At 42.7% G+C, this 25,727-nt stretch overlaps 2 protein-coding genes across 6 annotated transcripts in view; both read left to right on the top strand.

The window, feature by feature from the left end:
* RC3H1 (ring finger and CCCH-type domains 1) overlaps positions 1–13,085 on the top strand; it is a 48,746-nt gene extending 35,661 nt beyond the window's left edge. Inside the window, exons 16-20 of one of the 4 annotated variants that reach the window (XM_031049908.2) lie at positions 93–183; positions 299–434; positions 2,429–2,572; positions 3,151–3,266; positions 4,472–13,085. In XM_031049908.2, the coding sequence (XP_030905768.1) occupies positions 93–183; positions 299–434; positions 2,429–2,572; positions 3,151–3,266; positions 4,472–4,622 (638 nt within the window). In that variant the 3' untranslated portion in view covers positions 4,623–13,085. Of the gene's footprint in view, positions 1–92; positions 184–298; positions 435–2,401; positions 2,573–3,150; positions 3,267–4,468 lie in introns of all 4 variants that reach the window. The other 3 variants (XM_031049907.2, XM_031049906.2, XM_013129360.3) reach the window with 3 other exon arrangements.
* A 401-nt stretch (positions 13,086–13,486) lies between these two features.
* Positions 13,487–24,876, top strand: SERPINC1 (serpin family C member 1). Of its 2 annotated transcripts, none has more exons than XM_005150182.4 (8): positions 13,487–15,437; positions 16,459–16,650; positions 19,973–20,351; positions 22,594–22,809; positions 23,136–23,273; positions 23,358–23,751; positions 24,059–24,123; positions 24,347–24,876. In XM_005150182.4, the coding sequence occupies exons 3-8, from the start codon at positions 19,977–19,979 to the stop codon at positions 24,518–24,520; spliced, it is 1,362 nt and encodes a 453-aa protein (XP_005150239.1). In that variant the 5' UTR covers positions 13,487–15,437; positions 16,459–16,650; positions 19,973–19,976; the 3' UTR covers positions 24,521–24,876. The 2 variants fall into 2 exon arrangements, with proteins under 2 accessions (XP_005150239.1, XP_030905769.2); XM_031049909.2 differs by lacking the exon at positions 13,487–15,437 and adding an exon at positions 15,483–16,096.
* Positions 24,877–25,727: the final 851 nt, after the last annotated feature.

Genomic DNA, 25,727 nt, shown 5'->3' with positions numbered 1-25,727 from the left:
TCTAATGTCTGTCCAGTTCTGTGTGTTGGCTGAACTACTTAAAGAATAGTTTTGTCATAATGCAACATGTTTTTGTTTCTGTTCACTGGCAGACTACAGTCCTTATGGAACTCATGGTGGCTGGGGAGGCTCTCCATATTCTCCTCATCAAAATATACCTTCTCAGGGACGTTTCAGTGACAGGTAGGACTGCTTTGGTTTTTCTTTGCCTTTGTGTAATTTTATTTTATTTTTCTGTGCTAGCTGCATAAAGCTTTTTCTTAGGAATCTCCTTATTTTTGCTTTTCTGATCCCAAAGGGAGAGATTGTCCATGTCAGATGTGGCTGGTCATGGGAAACAGTTGCCCTCAGCTGAAAGAGAGCAGCAGCTGCGCATGGAGCTGCAGCAAGTAGACCATCAGATTAGCCAGCAGACACAAATGCGAGGACTAGAGGTTGGTACCAGTGGCTGGAAGAGTGGTGAGGGGTGGTACAGAGAGAGATGAAGCTAATAAAGTTGCTTTTCATTAGTTGATCTTTCTGTGACGGTAATGATATTCAGTAACAATACTTAATTCTGTGATGCCATGCATCAAGACTAGGATGCAAGTGTAAAGCGCTCTACTTAACAACAGAAATATCCCTGCACTTCATAATCAACTCTCTGTACTCATTTACTGCTTCATTCTCTCCACTTACTGCCCCTCTCTGTTCATCTGTATACTCAGAGGCGAACCTGTGCTGCAGATACCTGTTCTTCTTGGCGTTACTGCCATTGAAAATACCTGATTTTGATGTACACAAAGCAATGACCTTCATCTGTTTCATGTTTGGCTTTGTGTTGTACCTGTTTCTTCCTAAATAGCACAAACCATAAGAGTCAAAATATATAGACACTTAGCTTGAGAAATTAAGCTTAATGTTTTACATCTCCACTCTTAAAAGAAATACAGTCACTCGTAACATGAGAAAAGATGGCAGTCTGCATTTAAAAAAGAATGAGTTGAAATCTTTGTGTTCTGTGAAAAACAGAAGGTAGAAATGTCAAGGCGTAAGGAAAGAGGTTTTTTAGGAAAGCTTTAGTTACTTTTTTTTAAGTCGCAGCAGGAATTACAGATAGTACTGCATTTGTAGTTACTTCAAACATAACTCGTTCTTGTGCTCTTGTTTGGGAACAAGAGGAGAATGTGTTTTAAATCTTGCATGTCTGCCATAATAGTACTGGAAAACTGCAAAAGTTGTAAGTGGCCTGCCTCTCCTGCTCATTATTACTGCAATTGTGTCAGTGTTAAATCCTACATAGTGAAGTTTTGAGCTTTGATTCTATCATAATTTGAATTTGTCATAACTAATCAGTTATTTTGAGTGACAACAGCTTTCAATTTCTCTTCTGTTCAAAGCTCCAAGCAGATATTTGAAATCCAGGAGGCTTAGAATCATAGAATTGTAGAGCAGTTAGGGTTGGAAAGGACCTTAAGATCATGTGGTTCCAACCCCCTTGCAGAGACACCTCACACTAAACAGTGTCACCCAAGTCTCTGTCAGCCTGGCCTTGGACACCACCAGGAATAGAGCATTCACAACTTCCCTGGGCAGCCCATTCCAGTGCCTCACCACCCTTATTGATTTACCTGTTCCAAGGTTGTAGCAATCACTCAGAGTGACTCAATCAATCATTCAATCAGAACATGAAGAACTAGATTATTTTGTTTGCTTCTCAAATGAATGAGCATTTCTGCTTGAAGACCAGACAGATGTTTGGTTGTGCAGGGTAGAACATAGTATGTTTAAATGCAGACTGCACACTTAAAGAATTGATTTCCAGGGATTGGCAGATTTCTGGAGTGGCAAACATGACTACTGCTTTTACTTGGCTGCTAGTAACTTGCAACTTCTGAATGACTGTACCTGCCCCCCTATCTTCCTGTCCTTCCTCATTTGGGTCAGTAGAGAGCTATGTATTCAATACAACGAATACACATCTCTCAAGATTTTTTTTATATTATTTGGTGTTATAATTCTGGCTCTACTGTAGAATGTAAGATCTGCTGTTGTAGATTAAAACAGCAGATTTGTTTATTTGCTGTTATATTTTGCTCAATAAATAGCTCATGAGAGTAGTCCTTTTATTTGTGCTTAATCCTAGTTTTGAGAAGGCATCTGTGTATGGGAAAAATCCCTGGAAATTTGCTATACTAAAAGGTGTTTAATGCTGCTTGTTTAAAAGTGGAAAGACTTGTCTGCGTGTAAAAAATGCTTAAATTTGTATTAGAGGCTGTTTCAAGTAAGACCTTGTTAAGTATGGCAAGAGAAGGCCTTGGTTTTGCAGATAAGCAATAATCTAGAGTTACGGCCTAGAGCTCTTCCTGTGCTTGGTGTGTTGTGTGCTCAGTTGTGTATGTGCTTGGCTTTATGCATTTAGGCTGTTAGTAACAGGCTGCTGTTGCAGAGGGAGACGACTACCCTGGCAGGCCAACCACAGCCCCCACCGCCACCTCCCAAGTGGCCTGGGATGATCTCAAGTGAACAGCTGAGCTTGGAGCTACACCAGGTGGAAAGGGAAATTGGGAAGAGAACCCGTGAGCTGAGCATGGTGAGTGTCATGGGGGTGGGAGACAAAGAGGTGGAGAGACATGTAGCTGGCTGCAGCCCTTTCACCATGGCAAAAAGGCTCTCTCTCTCTGCTGGATGACCACAGCTGGAGCCATCCACCTCGTTCACCTCTTCATTCTTCAGAACCTCCTAAGAAGTTATTTGATGATTCTTTACGAGCAATTTTAAATCAAGCCTCTTCAAATGGCAACAAAACAGCAGAATGTTTTAAAAATAAGTGTGGCAATGAATTTGTTAAAAACTGAATTGTCTCCAAGATCGCTGTGCCATGCGTTAGACTGTTTTAACATAGAAAACTTCTGCAGGTGCAGACTAGTGTTCAGAAGTCTGTGTGCTGTTACAGTCTGCAGTCTTTGCTTGTTGCTACAAGAATAGTCCCTCCCTACTGTGTCCTGAGAAGAAGAGCATTATCTTACTGAGTCTGTTTCTTGTCTCATGGCTTTTTGTGAGTTACCTTGTGTGACTTCAATTTACAGGTTTTCATTATAGGTCTTAAAGGATGAAGTCTCTTCTTTTAACATAATGTTAAAGAATGTTTCTTCTTTCCTTTTTTTAAAGGAGAGCCAGTCTTCACTGGATATAAAAAGCAAACTGAGCACCACTAAACAGACAGAAAATGGGCAATTAGAACCGCAAAGCAAGGTTCCAGCTGAGGACCTTGCACTGACATTCAGGTAATGTGGGTCTTCAACTTTCCTTTGTGTATCAGAAAGACTTAATCAGGGTCACCATCTGGTATATGAATAACATCCCCTGCCTCACACTAGCTCTGACGTGGAAGCATCTACTAGGAAAAGATTATACAAATCAATTTTTTTATAGTGTAAGCATGAGCTAAGGGCTATTTCAGCTGTTGAATAGGGGAGTGGAAAGAGACTAATGACAATTAATTCAGCAGAAGTATTGCAGCATTGGTAAGACCAAAAGTCCATGTAGTCAGTGTTGGATGATTTATAGGGAGGAGCAGGAAGTAAAAAGCCACAAAGGAAACTTTATCTGCTGGTTTAGTTTCAAAGAAATGTTGGAAATGAAAGTTATTCCATTTTTCTGCAATTTGTGAATTGGATGTTGTCTAAGAAGGCATGTAACTTTTGAAACAGAGTTCACTTGTATTTGCAGGTAGTAATCTTTAACTGTGTAGGTACTGGGATTGATTTCAGTTCACATTTGATAGTCCACTGAAATAAGATGTTGGCTGGTAATGTTGGATATCTATACAACAAACATTTTCAGATGGCTGCAAACATCCGTGTGTATTCAAAATAATACTTCAAAGGGAAAGGCTCAGATGTTTCTCTGAGTTTATATAAATTCACCTGAGCAATTTGGAATCTGGATAGTTATTCAGAAAGCGTATTTAGAAAACTTACACCTCTCAATTGCTTATGAAGTCTGCACTTTCTTCTTATAACCAATTCTTGAGATCTGTGCTTCACCGTTAGATTGAGGCCTCTGGAGCATAAACTAATTTTTCTATATGAAACTCTGAAAGTAATAAAACTGAAACAACTTTTTCCTTTATTAAAAAAAATCCAGCTAAATTAAATATTCTGGAATGCATGTATTGTATGGATTGATAATGCGCACTTTCTGGCATATACTGAAATATTTGAAAAATGTAAATTATCTAGAACCCCAAAAATATGTAGTCTTGTTTGGTTTTAAATTAGTCTTATCTTAGTTCTTCCTTTTTTGGTATCTGCACCATCCCAGACAACCTGTTTGCTATAGAAAGCAAGTCTTCACATATTACATACGTTCACAAGGCTGTTTATATTGATGCTGCAGCAACAAATAATTTGAGTCCTTTTACTTAAAAGAAATGAAAAATGTTATTGCTTCCTTCCCTCCCCCTTTCTCCTCAACTTTCTTTCAGCAGTGATGTTCCAAATGGATCAGCTTTGACACAAGAGAACATTGGCCTCCTGTCAAACAAGACAGCATCTCTCAGCCTGTCGGACGACCCAGAGGGAGAAGGAGACAACCATGACTCCCAGAGAGCGGGAGTTACACCCACATCTGCTCCATGAAATGAGGCCAGAATACCCCAGAGTTTCTTTTGCTGGGGTGTTCATAGCTTCAGTCACTTTTTTTATAGGGGTGATTGGAGAAACCCAGGAGCAACAGCAGTAGCAGAGCAGCAGGTCCAGAGGCAATGTGCACAAACACAACTACTAGAAACAAATCCTGCACATAGTTCACATTAACGCATTTTTTAATTAAAAAAATTAAAATTAGCAGTATCTGCAAGCAATTCAAATTAAATTTGTTTTTGTTCTGTGAATGAACTTTATTTTAATAACTTTGGACGCCTTGAATCCCAGGGCTTAAAAAAAAAGATATTATATATATACTCTGTTTGATTAATTGTATGATCTTAATGAAGTAGGTTTTTTTTCTTTTATTTTGACATTATTACATACCCAGTGCATAATTCCTTATCACCTTTAATTTCTCAACAACTAAAACACCCTGGCTGCTTCCTTGTGTGGTTTAAGGATAAACAAGGAATAAGGGTTGGAGAGTAGCTGTGAATTGCAGTTTCAAAAGATGTGCAGCAAACATCATTCTTAAAACAGTTCCTCCTATTGTGGTTAGGAACTGAACACAAGCTTATGCAAGACTCTTGTTTAAATTACTTAGGTTTAAACTATAAGTGACAGAATCTTTGCAGTGCAACAGGTGTGGTCCTTACTGTGTGTCCCAGTGCAGCATGTGCAATAAAACAGGATAACAAAATAAGTGTCTAACATTTTATTTGAAGGTTGCTTGCCCTCTATTTTGTTGGAACTAAAGAGGTCAGAGGAATGCAGACCAGTCTACTACAGCATGGTTACTTCTGAAGCTGGCTGGCTGGAGCTTGTGGTAGAGACTTAACTAAAGCCTCTCTACCTAACGTCTCTAACTAAAGTCTTTGCAGCAATAAAGGTTGTGCAGCTGTGACCAGGGCAGAATCTCAGGAAACAGGAAATAGAGAGCACATGAGGTTATACGGTTGTTGAAAGGATGCTAACTGCTGATGAGCTGGTGAACTTGTTATTTGGTGCAGTGTTTACTGTTCTGTTTGGGTTTGGATTCTAAATCCCACACACCTCCTATCTCACTATGCCTTTAAAACAAGCTTACCCTAAGTCCAGATTATTAAATTGATGCAGAAGGACTTTGTGACCTCTGCCTTTTGAAACCCATCTTTCATGTATGCCTCCTTCTCAGGAACTCTTGCCTTTGGGTTTTTTTAATTGCTATTTTATTATTAAAAATATTTTCTCTGTAACCTGATTTTTTTTTTCCTTCTGTTCAGTGATACATTGATTACTTAATTGTAATGCTGTTATGAGGACCTTTTACTGAAGGAGATCAACATCATTGCCATCAGTGATGAGCACAAAGCAATCTTCAAATAGAACAGAGAGAGATTTTTTTTTTGAAACTTAAAAATTCTGTGTGTATTAGAATTGGATACCTGTGAATCAACCTGCCTCTTGTCTCCCACCGCTGCCCTGAATCCTTCCTAGATTACCCCTTCATAGGGGGAAAAACTGCATCAAAATGACCACTTAAGGCGCAGCACAGATCCTGTCAGAAGTTGTGAAAAGTGAACTTTGCGTGATAAATCTAGTGTGCTACCTCCAAGATGATGCTTTGTAAGCTTAAGTTGGAAAAACAGTAATCCTTCGCAGATGTTTTCTTTAAAAGTTAAAGAAATCAAGAGATTTTGGTTTTGCTGCACATTTTTTGAATCTTTCAACATGCAATGCAATGGGACCCTGTACTTGGAAGAATCCCATGGAGAATGACTCAAGTGCTGCTCCCTCTGTACCTTCTTGGCATGTTCTCGTTTTTTCTTTCTTGGTTAGACTACTAAATCGGAAAGCACTGGTTATGTAATAAATTACTGCATTGCTTTGGTTGGGTAAAGCAAGAGTTAATAAATTTTCTTGGTTTTTAGGTTTTTGTCCTTAACTCCTCCTGAGGTCATAGCAACCTTGGGCTAAGCTTTGCATTCATCATACTGTTAAATAAAACAAAATGGGGGGGGTGGGAGGGGATACAGTCCCACTATTGCCTACCAGTAGGAGATTCCAAACAGAAGACTCTTTTGAGTAGCAATTATTTAATTTGCCCAGTCAAGGCACCGCGTTTATATACTATTTCACATTGAATTTGATTATGCCCTACAGACCTGGCTGGTCAAGGATTTGATACACATATTGGCTTGGGATTCGAGCTTTCTTTTTTATTTAAATAAAAAATTATATGTATATATATACATATATACATAGTTATATCTGTATATATATTGGGTATGTTTTAAGAATTTTTTCGCATGAGCGCAGCTGTTGTGATCAAATGTCTGGGAGGTAGAAGCACTGAATGAAAATAAAAGCATTTTTCAGCGCACACACCTATGCTTTCCATATGTCTTCACACAGGTTTATTTCACTCTCAGTTCATCCTTGGCCTCTTGATTGCCAAATAGTTTTGAAGCTTGCTTTTTTTCTTTTCCTCTTCTAACCCCTCTGAACTTTTGGCAACAAATTATCTTTGCACTAGAATAGCTTCATCTACACTTTGTCACCATCCATCCGTGTCTCCTGCTTGAGGCCAAGCATTGCAGCTGCTCCCCTTTGAGCTGAGCAGAACTAGGATGATGCAATTTTAAGCCCATCAGATCTGTTCCTCCTTGACTCTGGCCATGGTGATGATTAACATGTTCCCCTGGCAGCCTGCTCACAAGTCAACTGAAACAGGCACCCATGCTCTCTTCTCCCATCCTTTAGTGTGGAGCACCATCATCAGGTTAGTCTTTTCATTTTTAATTAGTCTGTTCTTCCTGCTGTGTCTTTATTAACACAGGGAGCTCATTTTAGTTGAGATAATTAGTGATGTATTCTAATCTAGGAGGACAAGCCCAGAATGAACATTTTTGACTGCATTAATTTTTGATGTAAAATGAATTTTTGAAGACGGTTATATGTTTGAATCTACAAATTCATCTTCAACACTAGAAAGAAAATCTGCAGGGGCAAAAAAATTTTTACCTTTTATTATTTGTACCAGTTAGTTTCCTTGCCAGGTTAGGGATTAATTCTTTTCTCCACTTCTGCTCCTGAGAGGATTTATGCAGTAAGAGCTATTCAGATTGCTGGCCTACATAGTGTGAATGCTTCTAAAACCTGTAGATTAGAAGGGAGATCTTACTGTTGTTTTTTAATCCTCTATCCAGCTCTCCATTCTGTACTTTGTGCACAGTGGCCTTGTGATCAGTGTATCCAGGTGAATGCCCTGTTTGCCCAGTATTATAGTTTGGCTTGTTAAAGTTTGTTTAATACCTAACAATATTGATTTTTGGCTTTGTTTTTTCCCATCCTCCTCTTAGCCATTTTCTGCTTTTTTTGCAGAAGTTTAGTCAATTAAACAAGTCAACCAGCAAAATGTGGTGCATGCTTTTAAGTCTTTTGAGGAAGCTCTCTCTAAAATGTACCCTTTGTGGAAAAGCATGCTAGTAGAATTGGGGGGACAGATAGCTCTCTGTATAATGGAAGCATTGATGGTTACAGTAAATGAGCATGGAATGAGTATTTCTGCAGTAACTATCCTGCTGCATGCATGTTTATAGCCATTGTTCTAGTTGTAGACCTCAGTAAAATTGGTCTCATTTAGAAAGTGGTTTAGTTCCTTCTACCTGGGTGAGAAGAAACAGTATTGAAATGCTATTAGGGCACTACTGCATCATTTGGTAGGTGGGTTAAATTTTCCCTGGCAAGTAGACAGCTTTGAACCCTCATGGATACCTGGGTTTCAGCCTCAGCATGGGCAAAACCCCCAGAATTAGGAAGCTTTAAGTGTTAGGTTAAGCTATAATATGTCAGTGATTCAGATGGTGTAGAAAACATTACTTTATTCTTTAGTGTTATTTTCCTTTTTTTTGTCAACATCTGTTCATTTCCTACAACCTAGTTCTCTTACAAGAAGAAATTTGTGCTTTTTATTCTGCTCCTCTTGTATACTGTGGTATCCTGTCCCATTTCAGAGTAGGACTTTTTTTTTTAATCAAGGTAGATCACCCACCTTTCAAACTTGCAGCACTGTTACCCCTTTGTTCTCAAGGTCTTCTCTGTCTAGTTTTTTCTGAGCCTTGTTCTCTCCCTTCAGTCCATATGCTCCTTCCTTTCCTTCTGTGGCTTGCCCATTCACCCTCCCTGGTTGTGTAACAGTGACAGCTTGCTGCCTCAAAACAGAGCATTCAAATGAATTCGCTTAGCCAATAACTTCTGTGAAGTTGCCTTTTCTAATGGTGTTATTACTCAGTGATGCACAAATGTGATATTGCCCCTACTGGTAGGCAAACGGGGGATCTGTATAAACATGGTAAACTGCTGTTTTTCTTTAAAGGAGAGCCAAAGACTTGTGCTTTACACTTTTTTTTTTTGTTCCCCTCGTGTAGCCATTTTGATTGTCAAATCTTTGTAAGGGGTTTGTGAGTTGACTGTATTATCCTAATAACAATATACAAATCGTGATTGTCAAGCCTTATCCATGCATTAAATTGTAGAAAATCATTCTGTTTAGTCATAAAATTTGCAATGTACTGAGATGTATATGGGGTATTCTGACATGTTTTCAGTCTCTCTTGCGTTCTCTCAACTGACAGAATGGCTCGTTTAGAGAGGGAGAAGGACTTGTAGGAATTTTATGTAATCAAAGAAACCTTATCTTTGAGTGTTTATATCTAAATTGAATACTGATTTAAAATTTCTTCAGTTACAGTAAAAGATCAATCTGTGTTGCAAATGTGACTTTTAAGCCCATTGGAACTGAAAGGACTTATCAAATTGTAGCATTACATTAAATTAGATGTGGAAGAAGCAAACTTGTATGAAGATATTGTCTCTTGACAGCAAAAATTGAGTTAGGTGGGGCAAATTCTATACTAGAAGGTGGTAGGAGTGAGGCTTTTTATTGATAATACAAGAAAGCTGCTTGCATTTCCCTTTCTTGATCTGACTTGAACTCTTGCAGACTGTTACTCTTTAGGTTTGGAAAGAAATCTGTAAGTCAGAGAAGCATAAACCCTCATGTCCATTGCCATTTTCATTTTAAAATCTGGACTGTAATGAAGCAGACTTACAATATATAGTATTGTTATCTGAAGAACCCTGATGTAAAATATCTTTGATTAACTAGCCGTGGTCCAGGAAACTCAGTGCTATTGTCAGGAGGCTCAACAGCAGAAGTGCCAACTCATCTTCTGTTCTAAAATGGGGGGAAAGAACCCGTATAAACAGTGCGCAAGTTCTGTGTTTGTCTGCGTGCATATGAAGAAGTTTTTATAGTTCTAGAATAGATAGAAGGAATACAGACCAAGGCTGGGGCATGGTGTTAGCTTCATATTTGAATTTTGTTATCATTCACTTTTCGAAAATACACACTTCTATTGCGGCCTTGTAATGTTGATAGCGCTGATATAAAAACACTCAAAAAAGTGTTAGCAATTCAGTTTTTTGTATCACAGTCAGTTCCCCTGGATGGGGAAAAAAAAAGAAAAAACAAATTCTTGAGTTGTCTAAAAGGTAATTTAGACACAAACTGAAAAAATCTGCTTTGCTTGAGTTAAATGTAAACTCAACTTATGAGGAAAGTGAAGCAGCTCTTCTGAGCCACTTTCTAGGTATAGCCTTGGTGCTACCAGTTGGAGGGTGGTTACTTGTGGTATACCAGCATACAGATTATATAGCACACATTGGCTTGTTCTCAGATATAATCTGAAATGCCAAAAACTTTATTTGGGATTCTCCTTTTCTATACTCAACTGTTACCAACGTCACTATTTTCTGTGGAAATGTCAGGGGGTGAAAGAGGCTTGAGTAAGTTAGTTCAAGTTACTTATACAAGTAAGTGACTTCAGGGAACATTATCCCAACACAGTGTCCTTTATACAATTAACATGTGGTCTTTATTGTGTAGGAAGAAGAATGTAACTGCTTAGTGTTGTCACAGTCTTTGAGGCACTTCTTGTGATGCAGGTAGAGCCTTGATTAGAGGGAAAGGAGAACAAACCTAAACTGATTTTTTCTATATTTTATTTTCTAATGGCAAGTATAATACCATACCATGGAAACTCCTTGAATGCTATGGTAGGCAAAGAAGGTGCATTTTTTTCTGAAATTTCCCAATAAATAAAACCTGTAGGAATATGGATTTGTCTGTCAGGAACATCCCAGTCATTTAAAGCTTAGAGTATGTGACCATAATAAAATTGAATGCCAATAGCTTAGTAACCTAAGCAATTAACTGCTCTTTCCCAGGCAATCTTTGCAATTCCAGTAAGTTAAATATGATTTTAGGGAATGTTTAGGTGCCTAGCTTCATCCAGCAAGGCAGGTGCCTTTGGTGTGCCGTCCACACACTGGATGTTTTCATATTCCAGAAAACAACTGATTTTAAGATCTGAAATTCTTAGGCAAACACAATAACTTCAATCTGAAAGATACAGTCTTGGGAAAGATGGAAGCAACAGGTGGTACAGTGTCTCTGAAAGTAAAAAGTACTAGAGATGATGGAATTACATACAACATGTATATGGGGAAAATATATCTGTAAGCAAAAAAATCTTGTGGAGTGTGATATTTCAGTAATTACTTGCTTTGTTGTAATGTTAATAAGATTTATTAATAGTTCTGTGACAGACAGTACTCACAAGTCTTTGGCATCCAACCCAGATTGTGTATTGGATGGATCCCACAACTGGATGTGTGCACTGACCTCTTTATTTCTAGCTTTTTAAAAATAAACTTAGTAGCAGCATTTTGTGTATGTGTGAAGCCACTTGAGTCAGAGAGAAGAAACCCTGTTCACGTCACAGCTGCTGCACAGTTTACAATTGATACCTTTAATTTGCAGCCTCTCTTAAGGGAAGCTGCTCTTATGTGGGCAAATCTAACACTTCAAATTACTACAATTTTTCTCTGAATTTGAGGAGTTCTCATTACCCGTTTGGCCTCTGCTTGCTGTGTAAGCAGCCTCTATGTGAAGAGCTTTTCTTAAAATCAGCTTAGCAACTGTGCTGTAGCTTGGTTATTTTTCCCTGTTTTCTATAACTGGTAGCATAGTTTTGAGCTCTTTCCCCATTGTATTTGTTGCTTTGGGGAGATGAGTTGAGGCAAGATGTGTGTGAGGAGGGTGGAAGAGCCATGGGATATTCTGTACGGCAGCTCCCACCCCTCTTTGAAATCATCTGCTTCCAGTTGTGGGATTTCTCTATAGATGATGTTTTTTTCCTGTTTTTTGTAAGCCTAGTTTTCTTTGATCTTGTTAGTTCCATACAAGTCTCCCCGAGACATTCTGCAGTCATTATCACCTTTTTGGGTGGAGTTTATTTTATTTTTGGATTGTTTGGTTTTTGAAATAACTTTTTAACATTAATGCATATATGCTTGGGATAGAGCTCATGTAATTTTCCAATCGTATTGATTGTATGTGATTGTGCCCTGCAGAGGTATATTTAACAAAAAATAAAAAGGATAGTCTAGGTAATAAAGGAGACGATGAGATTTGTTGAGTCAGGTTATGAACTATTTCTTGAATTTGTTTAGAATCCTGAATAAGTGAAATTCCCTGTCTGCTGTTCTCATAAATCAGTGCTAAACAATGTCACGCATGTTCTCTTTCTGTTTGAACTGCTTCTTTACTTGCTTCTTCAGCTGTTTTCTTCCTTTCCTGCCTCTCTTTCCCATTAAAAAAAAATAATAATCTTTATGGGAATAGCTGACTCCAGGTTGGTATTGTGAATATGTTTGTAACTATCAAAGCATTTTTAGTAGGAGTAGAGCTCAAGCAGAATGTATAAGAGTTCCATCAACTGGATTGTTTGCAAGTTCAGGGGTGTTTTTGAGTTGTACATAAAGGCCTGGTCAGGGGGGAGGTGCACAAGGCATTTTGATGCTTTACTACCTTTTGGAACAGCTCTGACATGACAAAACAAGTAGAAGAAAGAGTTCACTATTTCCAACTCCCCGTGTCTTTACTCCTGCAGTATACTTTTTAAACTTGAAAGAAACACTTTCTAGATACTATGCAGAAGTGGGATAGAGTGGATTGAAGGAGGCAAAACACAAGAGAATCCAGAGATCTGAAAGTCAGTGTTTGTCTCCTTTATTTCTTTTTTAGAACTATAGAGCCAACAGTGTCACTTCTGTATTAAAGAACAAGGAAGTGGTATGTGTGCATGATGGTTATATAGAAAAAGCCATGTGTTGAAATACTGGGTTTTTTTTCCCCTCTTCACCTTGCTTTTCTCTCTCACAAAGCTGATTCAACTTCAGTTTGCTTCCACACAGTATCTAAGGGTCCTTTAAGTTGCAGATTGAACAACAACAAAGAGTGGAAAGGTGGTGATTCACTATTTGGTTTGTAAATAGATGGAAGTGTCTACAAGATCTTACCTGCTTTTCTGTCAGCATTTATATTAAATGATAAATTACTGGAGAACACTCTGGAATACCTCTTTTTCTGTCTGGGATGAATGTGTGTTCTTCTAAATGTTGTGTGAGGTGTAAGACTGAATGTGTGAGACTTACTCCAGGCCACGGTGTGTTTGTTCTCTGCCAGGCTGGAGCATAAGAGATGCCAAATATCAAAGAAACAACGTGTGTCTATTTGGTGGTCTTACCTATTCTCTTCTTACACTACCTGTAGACAAGGTGGCTTCTTCATGTGTTCACCCAAGGTGAACAAGAAAGAATACTCAAAATACCAGTTTTGGTAATTGCTTTAAGAAAGACTATGTATTTAAAAACAACAATAAAAAATAATAAAAATAAAACCACATTCAGAGCAAGGAGCAAGCAGAGTGCCTCTAATGGGCTTGTTTCCTGTTCTGGAACTTGCCTTAAAGTCAAAATAAGGTTGGCTCCACAGTCTGTTTTGTGGTTTTTAATTGCTTTTCACTTCTTTTTGAGGGTTTTAACAAGTCATTAGCTGGCTATAAATCTGAGACTGGTTGAACATAGTCTGATACAGAGTAAGTTGCTACTTTGCTAAAAAGCTGTTCTTTCTCCTGGTGCAGGCCAAGCACAGCCTTCTGTCCTGGGAATTTAGGCATGGTTATTACTTTAATTTTGAGCCCAGGCACCATGGATGCAGTCTGAAGTGTGTGCTTTGCTGGCCCAAAGCCCATCACTACTAACTGTTGAGCCACCTCATACTTCCACACAGTTGCATTATCTTGGTAGGTGACTTGAAGCATGCAGTTCTTAAGGAGGGAATTGTATTCAGTGGGAATCCAACTGAGAATTGCATGTTTCAGTTGGTGATGGTTTCCTTTCCCTTTTCCTACTAATCCGATGGTGGAGGGTGCTCAGGTCCTTGGAGGGCTGTGGAGGGGGAGCAACCAACCAACTATATTTCTGCAGCAACTGGCTTTTAAAGCAGATCTGAAGTGCTGTGGGGTGTCAGATCCCTTTGGAAAGAGGAGGGAGGGGAGTGTGACTGCTCTGTGTCATGAGAGCTTCGGGGAAACTTGGAGGCTTTTGTATATGGGAGAGCAGGGGAGACTGGTGTCAGGCGGATGGCAGCTGCTAGAATTTTTTTCTCTTTGGATTTGGATACCAGAATAGAAGGGAGCTGGAAAAGCCTTGCCCAGAACATTGGATTTCTTGGTCACATCATGCTCTGTGTGTCCCTAAGTCTTTCTCCCTGTGTGTCACCATAAAACTTGGCAGTGAGCACCCAAAGCACAAACCAAAATGTAAACAAATTTGTGTTCCTGGTCACCACTAAGGTATGTTTAAGGGCTATTTCTTTCTAGCTTGTCAAAAAAAGGTACAGTTCAGAGAACAGTACAGGTATGTTGAGAAGATACCCTCTTTCCCTGCTGCTGTAAGTGGTTCTGGGCTCTTTTGTCTAAAAAGCAGAGAGCACAGTTTGTGACCTTACTGTGGAGGTGGCAAGCAGCAGTGTGCTAGTACCACACAGCTCCACAAGCACCTGGAAGAGGAAGCAGCACCCTAAAGTGAAGAGATCCCCTGTCTTGTCTGGGATGTCTTGAGCTGTTTCTGTAACCTCCATAAGTGTGAATTCCAGCTCCCTAGTTCCTAGACTGTGAGTGTGGGAGAAACTACTGAGACATGATGCTTGATCTCTTGTACCAGGCTGCTGGGCTTAGAGCTTTGGCACTTAATGGTTTTGGGCAGCAGATCCCTGCTTAGTCTGTGAACAGCAGCTTTGGGAGAAAAACAGTCCCTCCACTAGAGCAAACAAAGCAGCTCATGATTTGTGTTAACACACTTGTCACTTTGGATGCTTCCTTAGGTATAGTTCTGCTGAGGCATGAGTGCTGTTGTTGCTTTGAGCTGAAGCAGCAGTAAATTGCCATTTATGTGCTGCATTCAAAATATGTTTACCCAGCTACCCTAGAGGGTATGGCTTGGGCAGCTTATCGATCCCTTCGGCCCTAGTGTCAATTCTGGAATTAACTTCACTGTTAATAGGGCCACCATCATTAAAGAAAATATTTCCATGCTCAGTTGTAGGTGTTTGGCCTCTTTTACAGTGAAACAAGATTGCAGTTTGCAGTACCAGCATACTTTGTCACACTGGTAAGAGTTCATTCACACTAGCTTGGACAATGTGGGATATGCAAATCACAAAAGGTGTTTGTTCTTGGGTTTACTGCTTTAAATGGCCTCTCAGCACTGAGTGAATGGAAACCCATACTTGAATGTCTGCATGCTGCTCTTTGCTGGGTGTGGATGATCACTAATTCGCCCTGAAGACCATGGGACCTGCAAGCATGTGTTACCTTGGAAAATTAAACCAGCAGCCCCTTGGAGCAACAAGGTCAGGTGCGTAACTTCTTATTGAGGACATTTTACCCCCTGCGGCAGATGACAAATATGTAACCTGCAGGTTACTCACTGACTTGCACTGCAGGTCTGGCCTGATCTGCTGTTAGGCAGAAAGCAATCCTGAGGAACAGGTATTTGTATATTAGTGGGCAGCATTCAGAGTGGATTGTGTAGCTTTTGTGCTTGCTTTTGATAAAGATATTCCTGATTATAAAACTGGCTAGATCAAAAATTATATGTTGGGTAAAGTCAATTTTTAAGAGTAACACTTGACCTCAGGCTCCTGAAAGGAGCCTATGAAAGCAAAGTTGGGTTTAGAGCATGTCATCCTTTCATTTCCACAATCTCTGTCCCATTTAATTCTAGCCCTTAATGGTATAGTAAGATCTTTTACTTCCCCCAAACCAGTTTGCAGCTGCATTTTCCATCAAGACCTGAACTCTTACTAGAGGCTGGTAACAGGGCAGCTTTAGCACCCACTCAGTCAGCCAGCTCCTGGGTTTTGATGATCAGGAGGCAGTGCCACTGAATTTGTAGAGCAACTGCATCCTAGATTGGAATGTATTGCTCAGTCCTGCCCCAAGACTGCTGTGTGTGGGCTGAAGGTGAGGGGAGATGCTGTTAATGCTCATCTTTCCAGTGGTGCAAGTGAAAAGGTGAGTGTATTTAAGAGGGGATGTATTTGAGACTGTGAGAAGTGGGGCAGTTTCTCCCAGCTGGTGCCTGCTTGGGAATAGGGCATAACAGGGCTTGAGGCAGAAGGAAACATTTTACTGAGCTACAAATACCACAGTCAGATTTGCGAATACCTTAGATCATCACATTATTGTTTGAAATCTTTAAAGTTGTGGGGTTTTTTTTCATGATAAAACCAGTTAGTTTTCTGTTGGCAAGAACTGAAAGCATCTGGTGTTTGCATGGGGTAGGTGGTCAAACTTTCCCTTGTCAGATTGAACTTTAAAACTTCTTTCAAACTAAACATTGCTCTTTTTTCTGTTCTTTGTTTAACCTTCTGTAGCTGGTCATCAGCCTTTGGCCTCAGCATCCTACTCCCCTCCCACCATCCCCTGCTTTCGTCTCAACTCTGCTTGAGCACAGAAGTCCAGTGGGGAAACTGCTTTGGACTAGTTTGGGCTCAAGCAGGACTGCTTGTCCTCTTAAGGATTTGCATTTGCATCCTAAAAGCAGAAGACTGGAGGTGCAAGGGCAGGTAAGAAACAGGTTCCACTAATCTTTCACAGTTAGTTTATTCCTTGTAAGGGTTTCTTTCCTGTTGTAGGAGCCTATGAATTTTAGGTGCTGCCAGTGTTTTTTCACTCTGAGCTTGGGCCTGAGGAGCCATTTTGAGAGGGTGCTCATATCCCAGTTATCATGAAGGCTCACTTCTGTACAGTTCACTAAAGTGTCATGCTTGACTTCCATCCCCAACCTGTAGCAATGCTTCATGGTTTGGAGAGCAATTCATAAGGTCAGGTTGTCCCAAGTAATCGTTGATCTCTTGCCCAGCTGTAGAACAGCACTGCTAATTTGCTTTGCACTCTGGTTTTGGGATGTGAGGGAATGGGGGAAATGCTTTTATTCTCAAAAGCCTAAATTAATCTCAGAATGGTTTGAGCTACTTAACATTTGCTGGGTTCTTTAGCACACTGCATGGGTGCTGTGGGACATTCATGCCACCACAGGTAGCACCGGTAGGTTCAGTAGGGTGGTTGCTGGAAGATGAACTGTGGGTCTGCAAGCCCAGTTGATTGTCTCTTCATGCAGCAATGAGCAACCATGGGATGGAAATGGCCTATGCTGCCTGGAGTCCAGCTGTGTTGCACACCAAGCGTGGGATGGGGGAGTTTCTCTCTGCTTCCCCTGGAGCCTTCTCAGCTGAGTCAGCAGTTTGTTTCTTGGCTTTCTACACATCTTACAGGGGTGAAGCAGGAAAATGAACCCTTTCTAATTTGTACATTTCTCCTTTCCAGTAACCCCTTTCAGGCAGTGATGTTGCAATAATATCTTTGGAATCCTTCCAAGATGAAAGCAGTTGACATACAGAGTGTGTGGCAGTACTGCAGGGGGAAAGGGAGTGTTGAAGAGTTACGGAGGGAGGAGGAACGTTTTCAACCAATGGCTACAGTGAACAGCTGGCCTAAGAAATAGTGTGGGCTTTTGCCTGTAAGAGACAAGATTGGACATGTCAGGGGCCAAGTCAGGCTTAGTGGCTGATAAATTTGATTTAAGGTATTAGTGTGAAGTCCTGTATTTCTTCTAGGTTGATGGAGTCAGGACTTTACTATCAAGCAAAACAGTCTTTCCTATTTAATGAGGACAGGATGAAGATGAGGTACTACTCTCTCCACCCCTTGTGCTTTTGGTTTTAAATGTGAGATTAGCAGCACTTTGTGTGATGGTGAACATCATGATCTGCCTCTAAACAGGAGCAGGCAGTTGTATTTGTACAGGCAGGTCAGCACAAGCTTGCAGACATGCCTTTCCGTGGAGGTTAGCAGAGTGACAGGACAGGGACTGCAGCAAGGTTGTCCTTCCTTTGGTAGGACTGGCTGCAGGCATGTCAGTGCTGCTGGAGCCAGGAAGAGTTAAATGTGGGTGAGGGAGGACTGCTGGGAAACAGCAAGCGTTGCTGAAGTCCTGGCTTAGGGCTGTGGAGCACAGAAGTGTGCCTGGCTTGTTGCTGGCTGATTTTTCCTGTAGGAGTGAAAGGCTCGGAAGAGCAGAGCTTCCTGGAGTACTTTTAATTGTCTGAATAGTTTTCCTTTCTCTTGCCCTCCTGCCCTGGGTCTTGTTTTTTGTTTTTGCATTTGGTGGATTTCCCTCCCCTTTTAGATTCCCCCCCAACCTCCTTGTGGTGTTGCATCTATGGTAAACCTTTTGAAAGGTAATCTTTGTTACCAGCAAGAGCAGTGGTTTTGGCCTGAGCGAGTACGTCTTGTTCTGCATGTTTTCTTGCAGTACTTGTTGCTATGCTATTAGTGTACACTAGAGAGGCCCCCTCAGGGCTTGACATGGTCGTGGTGCCAAATGAGGTAATTTCTGCTTTTCCGGAGGAACTTCAGCCAAGATGAAGTCATTGCCCAAGAGCCCAAGGGGAGGGGGTTGCGAAAGAACCAAGAGGTCTTCTGCATCCCAGACTGGCTCTTGAGCTGCCCCTGTTTTCCTCCCCCAGGTGCTGGCCCACCAGCACTGGCAAGACCACGGACATGGAGGTCACTAGTACAAAATATAGCTTATCTTTAGTTACTCAGTGGTTGTGGCAGTGAGTACGTGGGAGCAGGCAGAGACCTACCCGAGCTAGACATGTCTTTGAAAAAGTCTTCCATGACACAGGAGTCCTGGGCTGGCTGCCAGCCCTTTCCAGTAGTTGTTTCCCAGGCTGTTGTGGCTGTGGTCCATGAGCTTCCTCCCCCTGGGTATGTGAACAAACCCAACGCTGTGTCATCTGAAGGGCATCTCAAAACCACAGTGCACCAGAAACCTTGTGTGCCACTTAATCGGCCCCATGATAGCTGATGAGGCCTTGTGCTAAACTGATGGGATGTGCAGATCCCTGCTTTAGCAGAGGTGGAAAATGTAAATTATCTGTTCTTCTGGAAGGTTTTTCAGAGGCCTGCTTTTTCTGGAATGTGGTTATTAACATTACCCTACCCTTCTCAGGTCAGGGACAGTCAGTTTGCACTGAGGTGTTGTGAACTTCAGACAGGAATAGCTGTGATGCACCAGCTACACCATACACACTTATAAAATACACTTTTCAGGGATTAAAGATACTCAATGCTTGGAGGGACCAACTTCCCTGGAGACCTCTTCCTTATCACCTCTCTCCTCTGCTGTAGTGTTTCCTGCATCAGTAACTTAAATAGTGTAAAGTTGAGGTGAGCCTGAAAGCACAGAAAGTAATTGAAGGGGACAGAAGACTTTAGGCAAAAGGGGAACAATAGACCAGGAAAAGGGGAAGGGACCAGTCAAAACCATTTTATCTATGGCTGGCTGGTCTGTGGAGCAGACCAGGGGTACCTGGGGGCTCTGCCCATGAGGAAGATGGGTAGGATCTGTACAGAAGCATAATCACACCTGAACTGCAGATCAGGGCAGCCGGGTGGCTCTGGGGGCTCTGTGTTGGCTCCTGTCACTGGCAGGCCTGGGGAAAGGATGCACGGGCAGAGTCTTTTCACTGTAGCCACCTTGGCTGGCTGGTGGGAAGGACTGAGGGGTTCAAATCAGTTTTGTACCAGCTTGTCAGGGCTGAGCCCGCTGCTTAAACCAGAGGGCACCCAGGGCTCTGGGAAAGCACCGCTTCCAGTGTATTGATTCTAAAAGCAGTGCGTGCTCAGAGGCATGCTTGTCCTGCTGGTGGTATCTGTCTGTCCTTCAGTTTATTGGGCAGCTACAGAACAAAAGGGTGATTGAAGAGGACCACGGGGCTCATGTCACTCTGATGTTGGTTAAAACAGGGCCAGCAGGCTGTGGCAGCAGAATGGGTTTTCTGGGCAAGCAAGCGTGTGTAAGTGCTCTCTTTCTGGTTCCAGGACAATGCATCTTTTTGTAGTGTGTCTCTTCAGTGTCTGGGGTCTGGCTGCCCCTGAGCACTACGTTGTGGAAGACGTCTGCACTGCAAAGCCTCGCGACATCCCAGTGAACCCCATCTGCATCTATCGCAACCCTGAGAAGAAGCCCCAGGAGGGTGAGGGGCAAGAGCCAGGGAAGGGCAAGCTCCCAGAGTCTACTAACCCCAGGGTCTGGGAGCTGTCGAAGGCCAACTCGCGCTTTGCTGTTGTCTTCTACAAGTACCTGGCTGACTCCAAGGACAATGGGGAAAACATCTTCATGTCACCCCTCAGCATTTCTACAGCCTTTGCCATGACCAAGCTCGGAGCTTGTGGTAGCACCCTCCAGCAGCTCATGGAGGTCAGTGGCATTACTTCAGCTTTCTTCTGTAGCTGTCACCAGGGACTGAAAGACAGCAAATGTGATAGTCACTGGCTGCTGCCAAAGGGCTCTCTGGGTCAGCATGGCTTCCTGACTTGGGAAGGGAGACCTTTATTTAAACAACCCCCTGGGAAGGACATACACAGGCTGCTTTGTCTCTGGATTGTCTTAGATACCAGCTCTTTTCTCTGATTCCCTAGATGGATCCCACATTTAGGATAGCTTTCCTGGGTTTGAAAGATTAATTTAATCTGGAGGAAAGGAAGACTATTTGGGAGATGAAGAAAGGAATGAGAAGAGTTTGTTTCTTGCAGATCAGGCAAGGATGTAGCTGAGCAGATAGCTAGGCCTGTTCTTCAAAAAGCAGGAAAAGCTGTGATACCGAATCCCATTGGGAAAGGCTCTTTTTCACATTTCCTTTCTCCCCTGGGACAAAAATAAGACAAATGGGACACTTGCATTCCACCTGGCTTCCAGGGCCCTGCCACCCTGTGGGAGCACAGGAGCAGCAATTACTTCTTGAAAGCCTCCTTGTAGTAAATGTAAGAGCAGTCTGAGCACTCACCCAGGACTAAATGGCTTCTGTTCCCTTGTGTGGGGCTGTATTAGAACAGCACAGTAAGGATCTGAGCTCCCCAGGCAGGGGCTCCTAAACTCATAGAGGGGGGCTCTGGTCCTGGACTGGGGTAATCTAAGTTCTGGTTCTTCCATGGGACCAGTTAACTCCTTGCCTGTCCAAGCTCCCTTCTCACTATCAGACCTGCTCACCTGATAACTGCAGGTGCATTCTTCTGCCATGTGGGGATTGGTACTGCCTGTACCTTCCCCACAGACAGGAGACTACAGCCCAGAGGGGCCATTCTCCCTGCAACAGGAGGTGAGAATCAAACTTCTCCCACTGCTGATCTCCTTACAGATTCTGCCTCTGGAGTAAGTAATGCTGGGGTCTCCTGCTGTTATCCACACAGTCTGGGCAGAGCAGAGCACTGAACCGCATCTCCAAAATTGTCAGTTATCCCTTCTCCTCTGCGCAGCCCTTCTCACTGGAAGGGAACCCTTCTCTCACTGAGCCACCCAGGATGCTGGTCCCCCTTTTCCCTACACAAGGGCCAATAATACCACCTTTGCCTCACAGGAAATGGTGCCAGAGATCCTGAATGTTCATGTGGAGCAACATGTTGTGGGATTTTCTGTGCCTTAAAGCCCCAAGGTTGGACAGTAGTAAATTGTAACTCTCCTTCCAGCTGGTGCAGATAAGAAAAAATGCATTGTGCTGCAGAAACCTACCCTCCGAACAATTTCTGCATATTCCCAATCCCAGCAAAAATAGGTTAGAGGTACCAGAGTTACTCAACAGGCCATGAGAATTGCTCCTCCTGGGAAGAAGCAGCCTTTGGCATTGTCACAGGAGTGTTTAGCACAAACTTTGTGACCTTCACTGATCTGAAGAGCTGCTTCTAGGCCCCAAGAGCATAATCCTCATCTCATGTGAGTCTCTCTGGGGTGTGGTAGGGGATTTGTGAACACTGTGTATAAACTATGTTAATTTTAACAGCAGCAGGGAAAGCCTGTGTGTTCATATGTGAAGCTAGAATCTGTTCCTTGACAGGGGTCAGAATACACAGAGAAAAACATCACCAAGACCTTAGTGTGTGTTCCTCACAACCACCTGAAGGATCTAGGTAAATCATGCCCACACTTTAATAGGCACATACAAAATGATGCATTTTTCCCCTGACATCTGGGGCAATGAAAGTGGGTGGGGAACAGAGGCAGAGGCAGATCCAGGCAGATGCCCTGCCAATAGCTCTAGGGAAGGGAATTCATTGAGCAAGAGCCCGAGTCTTCTCTTGGGTAAGATGCTGGGTCAAAGACAGTCAGAAGCTGGGACCAGTCAACAGCAGAGTATGGATGGAGAGCAAGGCAGCCAGAGTTAGAAAGAGGAGCAGCAGGACCTCTGCATGCTGAGCAGTGTTTAATTCTCCATTTTGGACTCTCCAAAAGGAGGGCTTGGGCTGGTGATGTGTTGGTTTTATGTAGATTTGGATTCCAAGTTAATCATGGGAGGATGAAGCTCTGAGGGCCCACAGGTTTCTTGGTTCCATGATTTAGGCTATTGAGCAGCAGGCAAAGGCTACATAATCACTTGCTGTGAGGCCCAGGAGCTATGTGAATGTAAGAGCCTGCTCACGGATTTCTTGTTGCTGTTTGGCTCTTCCAGGTCTTCCAGTTTGACACCATTTCAGAAAAGACATCTGATCAGATCCACTTCTTCTTTGCCAAGCTGAACTGCCGGCTTTACAAGAAAGCCAACAAATCCTCAGAGCTGGTATCAGCCAACCGTCTCTTTGGGGAGAAATCTTTGGTCTTTAATGAGACTTACCAGAACATTAGTGAAATAGTTTATGGAGCAAAACTTTGGCCCTTGAACTTCAAAGTGAGTTTGAACCACCTGGGATTTTCTTGTTTGTTTCCTTCTCACCATCCTGCTTTTGCTGTATCCCTATCTTATCCCCACAGGAAGTGCCCTGCTCTATGTGTGAAGGCAGGAGGGAGTATGGGATGCAACTCCTCCTGTCCCAGTCACTTCCCACAGACTAACCCCAGTCACTTCCCCACTCTTCACTCCAAAACACTGGAGCACTATGCTGAGAGCAATATCCTCCCTGAGCACATACTTGGTTATCTGTCTCCTGAAGAAGAGATCCAAAGAGGTGCTTAAAACCCTTGACTTATTTAACCTTTCTTGGTCGCTTCCTGCAGGAGAAGCCAGAACTTTCCAGGAAGATCATTAATGAGTGGGTGGCTAATAAGACAGAGAAGCGCATTACAGAAGTTATCCCAGAAGGAGGTATTGATGATCTCACTGTCTTGGTCCTGGTCAACACCATTTATTTTAAGGTATGGCTAACAAAACTGGGGGAACCGCCTGTTTCCCAGGGGCAAAAGTGATGCTTATGTTTTTCCTTTCCATCTCGCTTTCAGGGGCACTGGAAATCACAGTTCCCAGCTCCAAACACAAAACTGGATTTATTTCATAAAGCCAATGGTGAGACCTGCAAAGTCCCGATTATGTACCAAGAGTCCAAATTCCACCATGCATCCATCCACCAGGACAAAGTCCAGCTGCTGGAGCTGCCTTACAAAGGGGATGATATCACGATGGTGCTGGTCCTGCCCAATGCTGGGACACCATTGGTGGAGGTGGAGCGAGACCTGACATCGGAGAAGCTGCAGGACTGGATAGACTCCATGGCAGAGGTGTCTCTCTCTGCCTACCTCCCGCGTTTCCGGGTCGAGGACAGCTTCAGTGTCAAGGAGAAGCTGAGAAAAATGGGGCTGGAAGATCTCTTCAGTCCAGAAAATGCCAGACTCCCAGGTCAGATGTGGAGATGGGGTGGTGCAGGGTGGAGGTGGGGAATAACTGTTCCTCCACGAGAACAGGAAAGCATTTAGGTGTTGCTGCATTCAGTGATGGACTCTGTGGTCAGGACTCATCATGGACATACAGCCCTGCTCTGCGCTAAGGATGCGGGAGCTGAACAGTCAACTGCAGTTGGTGGAGAGTGTTGTTTTAGGGCAGACATACCTTCTGCTTGAACACAGGCCATGAAGGATGGAATTGTGTTCTCTCTTGAGCTGTTGTCTAAAAACATAGTTTTAACTTTCTCTATTTTGTATTTCAGGTATCATTGCAGAGGGCCGTACAGACTTGTATGTATCTGACGCTTTCCACAAAGCCTTCCTTGAGGTAAGCCCTGTTTGATCCTGGGGGTGTCTTTCTCCTTGTTTTTAAAAACACAAAGCATTAAAATGAAGAATAGCTCTGAACCCAAGCTGTTCACTTCCTCAGTGATCTGGGGCTGTGGGGAGAGGTGGAAGCTGGGCACTCACCTTCTGTGGGAAGGGGCGGGAGCTCTCTACATACTGCATAATCCCTGTATTTTAATCCCATTTTCTCTTTTGGTCGGTAGGTGAATGAAGAAGGCAGCGAGGCATCAGCTGCCACAGCTGTCACCGTCTCTGGCCGTTCCTTCCCCATGAACAGAATAATCTTCAATGCAAACAGGCCCTTCCTCCTTTTCATCCGGGAAGCTGCCCTCAACACTATTATCTTCATGGGCAGAATATCTGATCCTTGCTCCTAAAGGGTCTGTCAGGGCCTTGGTTTTCCCTCCTCTGCCTCAGGAAAAAGGGCAGTAGGGTGCTGCCAAAAAGCCACAGCTGCTCCTAGGGTGGTTGGTCTTACTGTTTGGTGAAAGCTGCAGGGACGGACTGCACCCAGGTGGGCTGTTACTGCTCCTCCTTGCTGTGTCAGGGGAGGGGGCTCACCTGCTCCATCCTTCATTCAGACGAAAACAGCATTTTTTTTCCACACCAGTATTTTAGTGGCACCCAAGCCAGAGTCCAGCATTGCTGTCATTCTTATATTCAACCCTCCTCCCTTTCAGGCCTCAAACTGTAACTCTGATCCCCTGGTTCATTAAAAATCTATAGATCTGTACAATACAAACTGATCTCTGAATGGACAGTTTTCACTAAGTCACTTTCTAGACTTATTTAAACTCTTTCAACAAAAGTGCTCTTTCCCTGCTTTCCGCAGACCCAGCAGAGCAACCCCACACTGCAGAGGTCAGTGGAAAAGCAGCAGCCGAATGGCATGTGCTGGCTGAGCCAGAAACATCAGCAGAGATGTTTGCACAGCTCTGCATGGAGCAGCTGGTAGGTGGAAGAGCTGACAAACACCACCACCAAACACTTGCCACCAGCTCTGGCATGTCCAACGTGTCCGAGTACTGAGTAGTCACTAGCAAAAGCTTTGCGTAGCCAAAGCTTTGAATCTGTTTTTTGAGTATGAAGATTAAACTAGCTCTACAGTAAAAGCTAACCTGCAGTAGGGGTGTCTGAACCCTGACTAAGCCCAGACAAGGTAACCAAGGTCTGTAACTCCATTAAAAATTTGTTATTTCACCTGCAAGTTTATTCCTAGAGCTGAGGTGACCTGGTCTGCTGCCATGCCACATGTGTGATCTGATCTCTGGTCCATGAAAGGTGAAGGACCTCTGACAGGGTTGTCTTCAAAATGTAGAAGAATGGTGAGCTCTCCTCTAAGATTTCTGCATTTAGGACAAGTGTTTAAAACAAAAAGGGCAGTGAAAGCAGTCCTGTCCTAAGTACATTAGAGAAACGTGTGCAGACACCTGTGAAGACACCAGTCGATGGCACTCCCCAGTGTGCATTTTAGTCCAGATTTTGTAGAACCAGTGAAGCATCTGCCTTTAGGAAGGGTTTCTCTCTGCAGCAATCGTCACAGCAAGCCAAGCAATGAGGGAGTTAACTCAGATGTGCCAATCT

Source organism: Melopsittacus undulatus, chromosome 6, assembly GCF_012275295.1.
Source record: "Melopsittacus undulatus isolate bMelUnd1 chromosome 6, bMelUnd1.mat.Z, whole genome shotgun sequence".
In the NCBI taxonomy this organism is placed as follows: domain Eukaryota; kingdom Metazoa; phylum Chordata; class Aves; order Psittaciformes; family Psittaculidae; genus Melopsittacus; species Melopsittacus undulatus.
The sequence above is the reverse complement of the archived record's forward strand: the minus strand, read 5'-3'. Positions and strand labels throughout refer to the sequence as shown.

Coding starts and splice junctions, on each gene's coding strand:
- SERPINC1 (XM_031049909.2), top strand. CDS start 16,056: ATGCTGTTAATGCTCATCTTTCCAGTGGTGCAAGTGAAAAG. Junction 16,097..16,458: donor CCAGTGGTGCAAGTGAAAAG/GTGAGTGTATTT, acceptor AACCTTCTGTAG/CTGGTCATCAGCCTTTGGCC. Junction 24,124..24,346: donor TCCACAAAGCCTTCCTTGAG/GTAAGCCCTGTT, acceptor TTTGGTCGGTAG/GTGAATGAAGAAGGCAGCGA.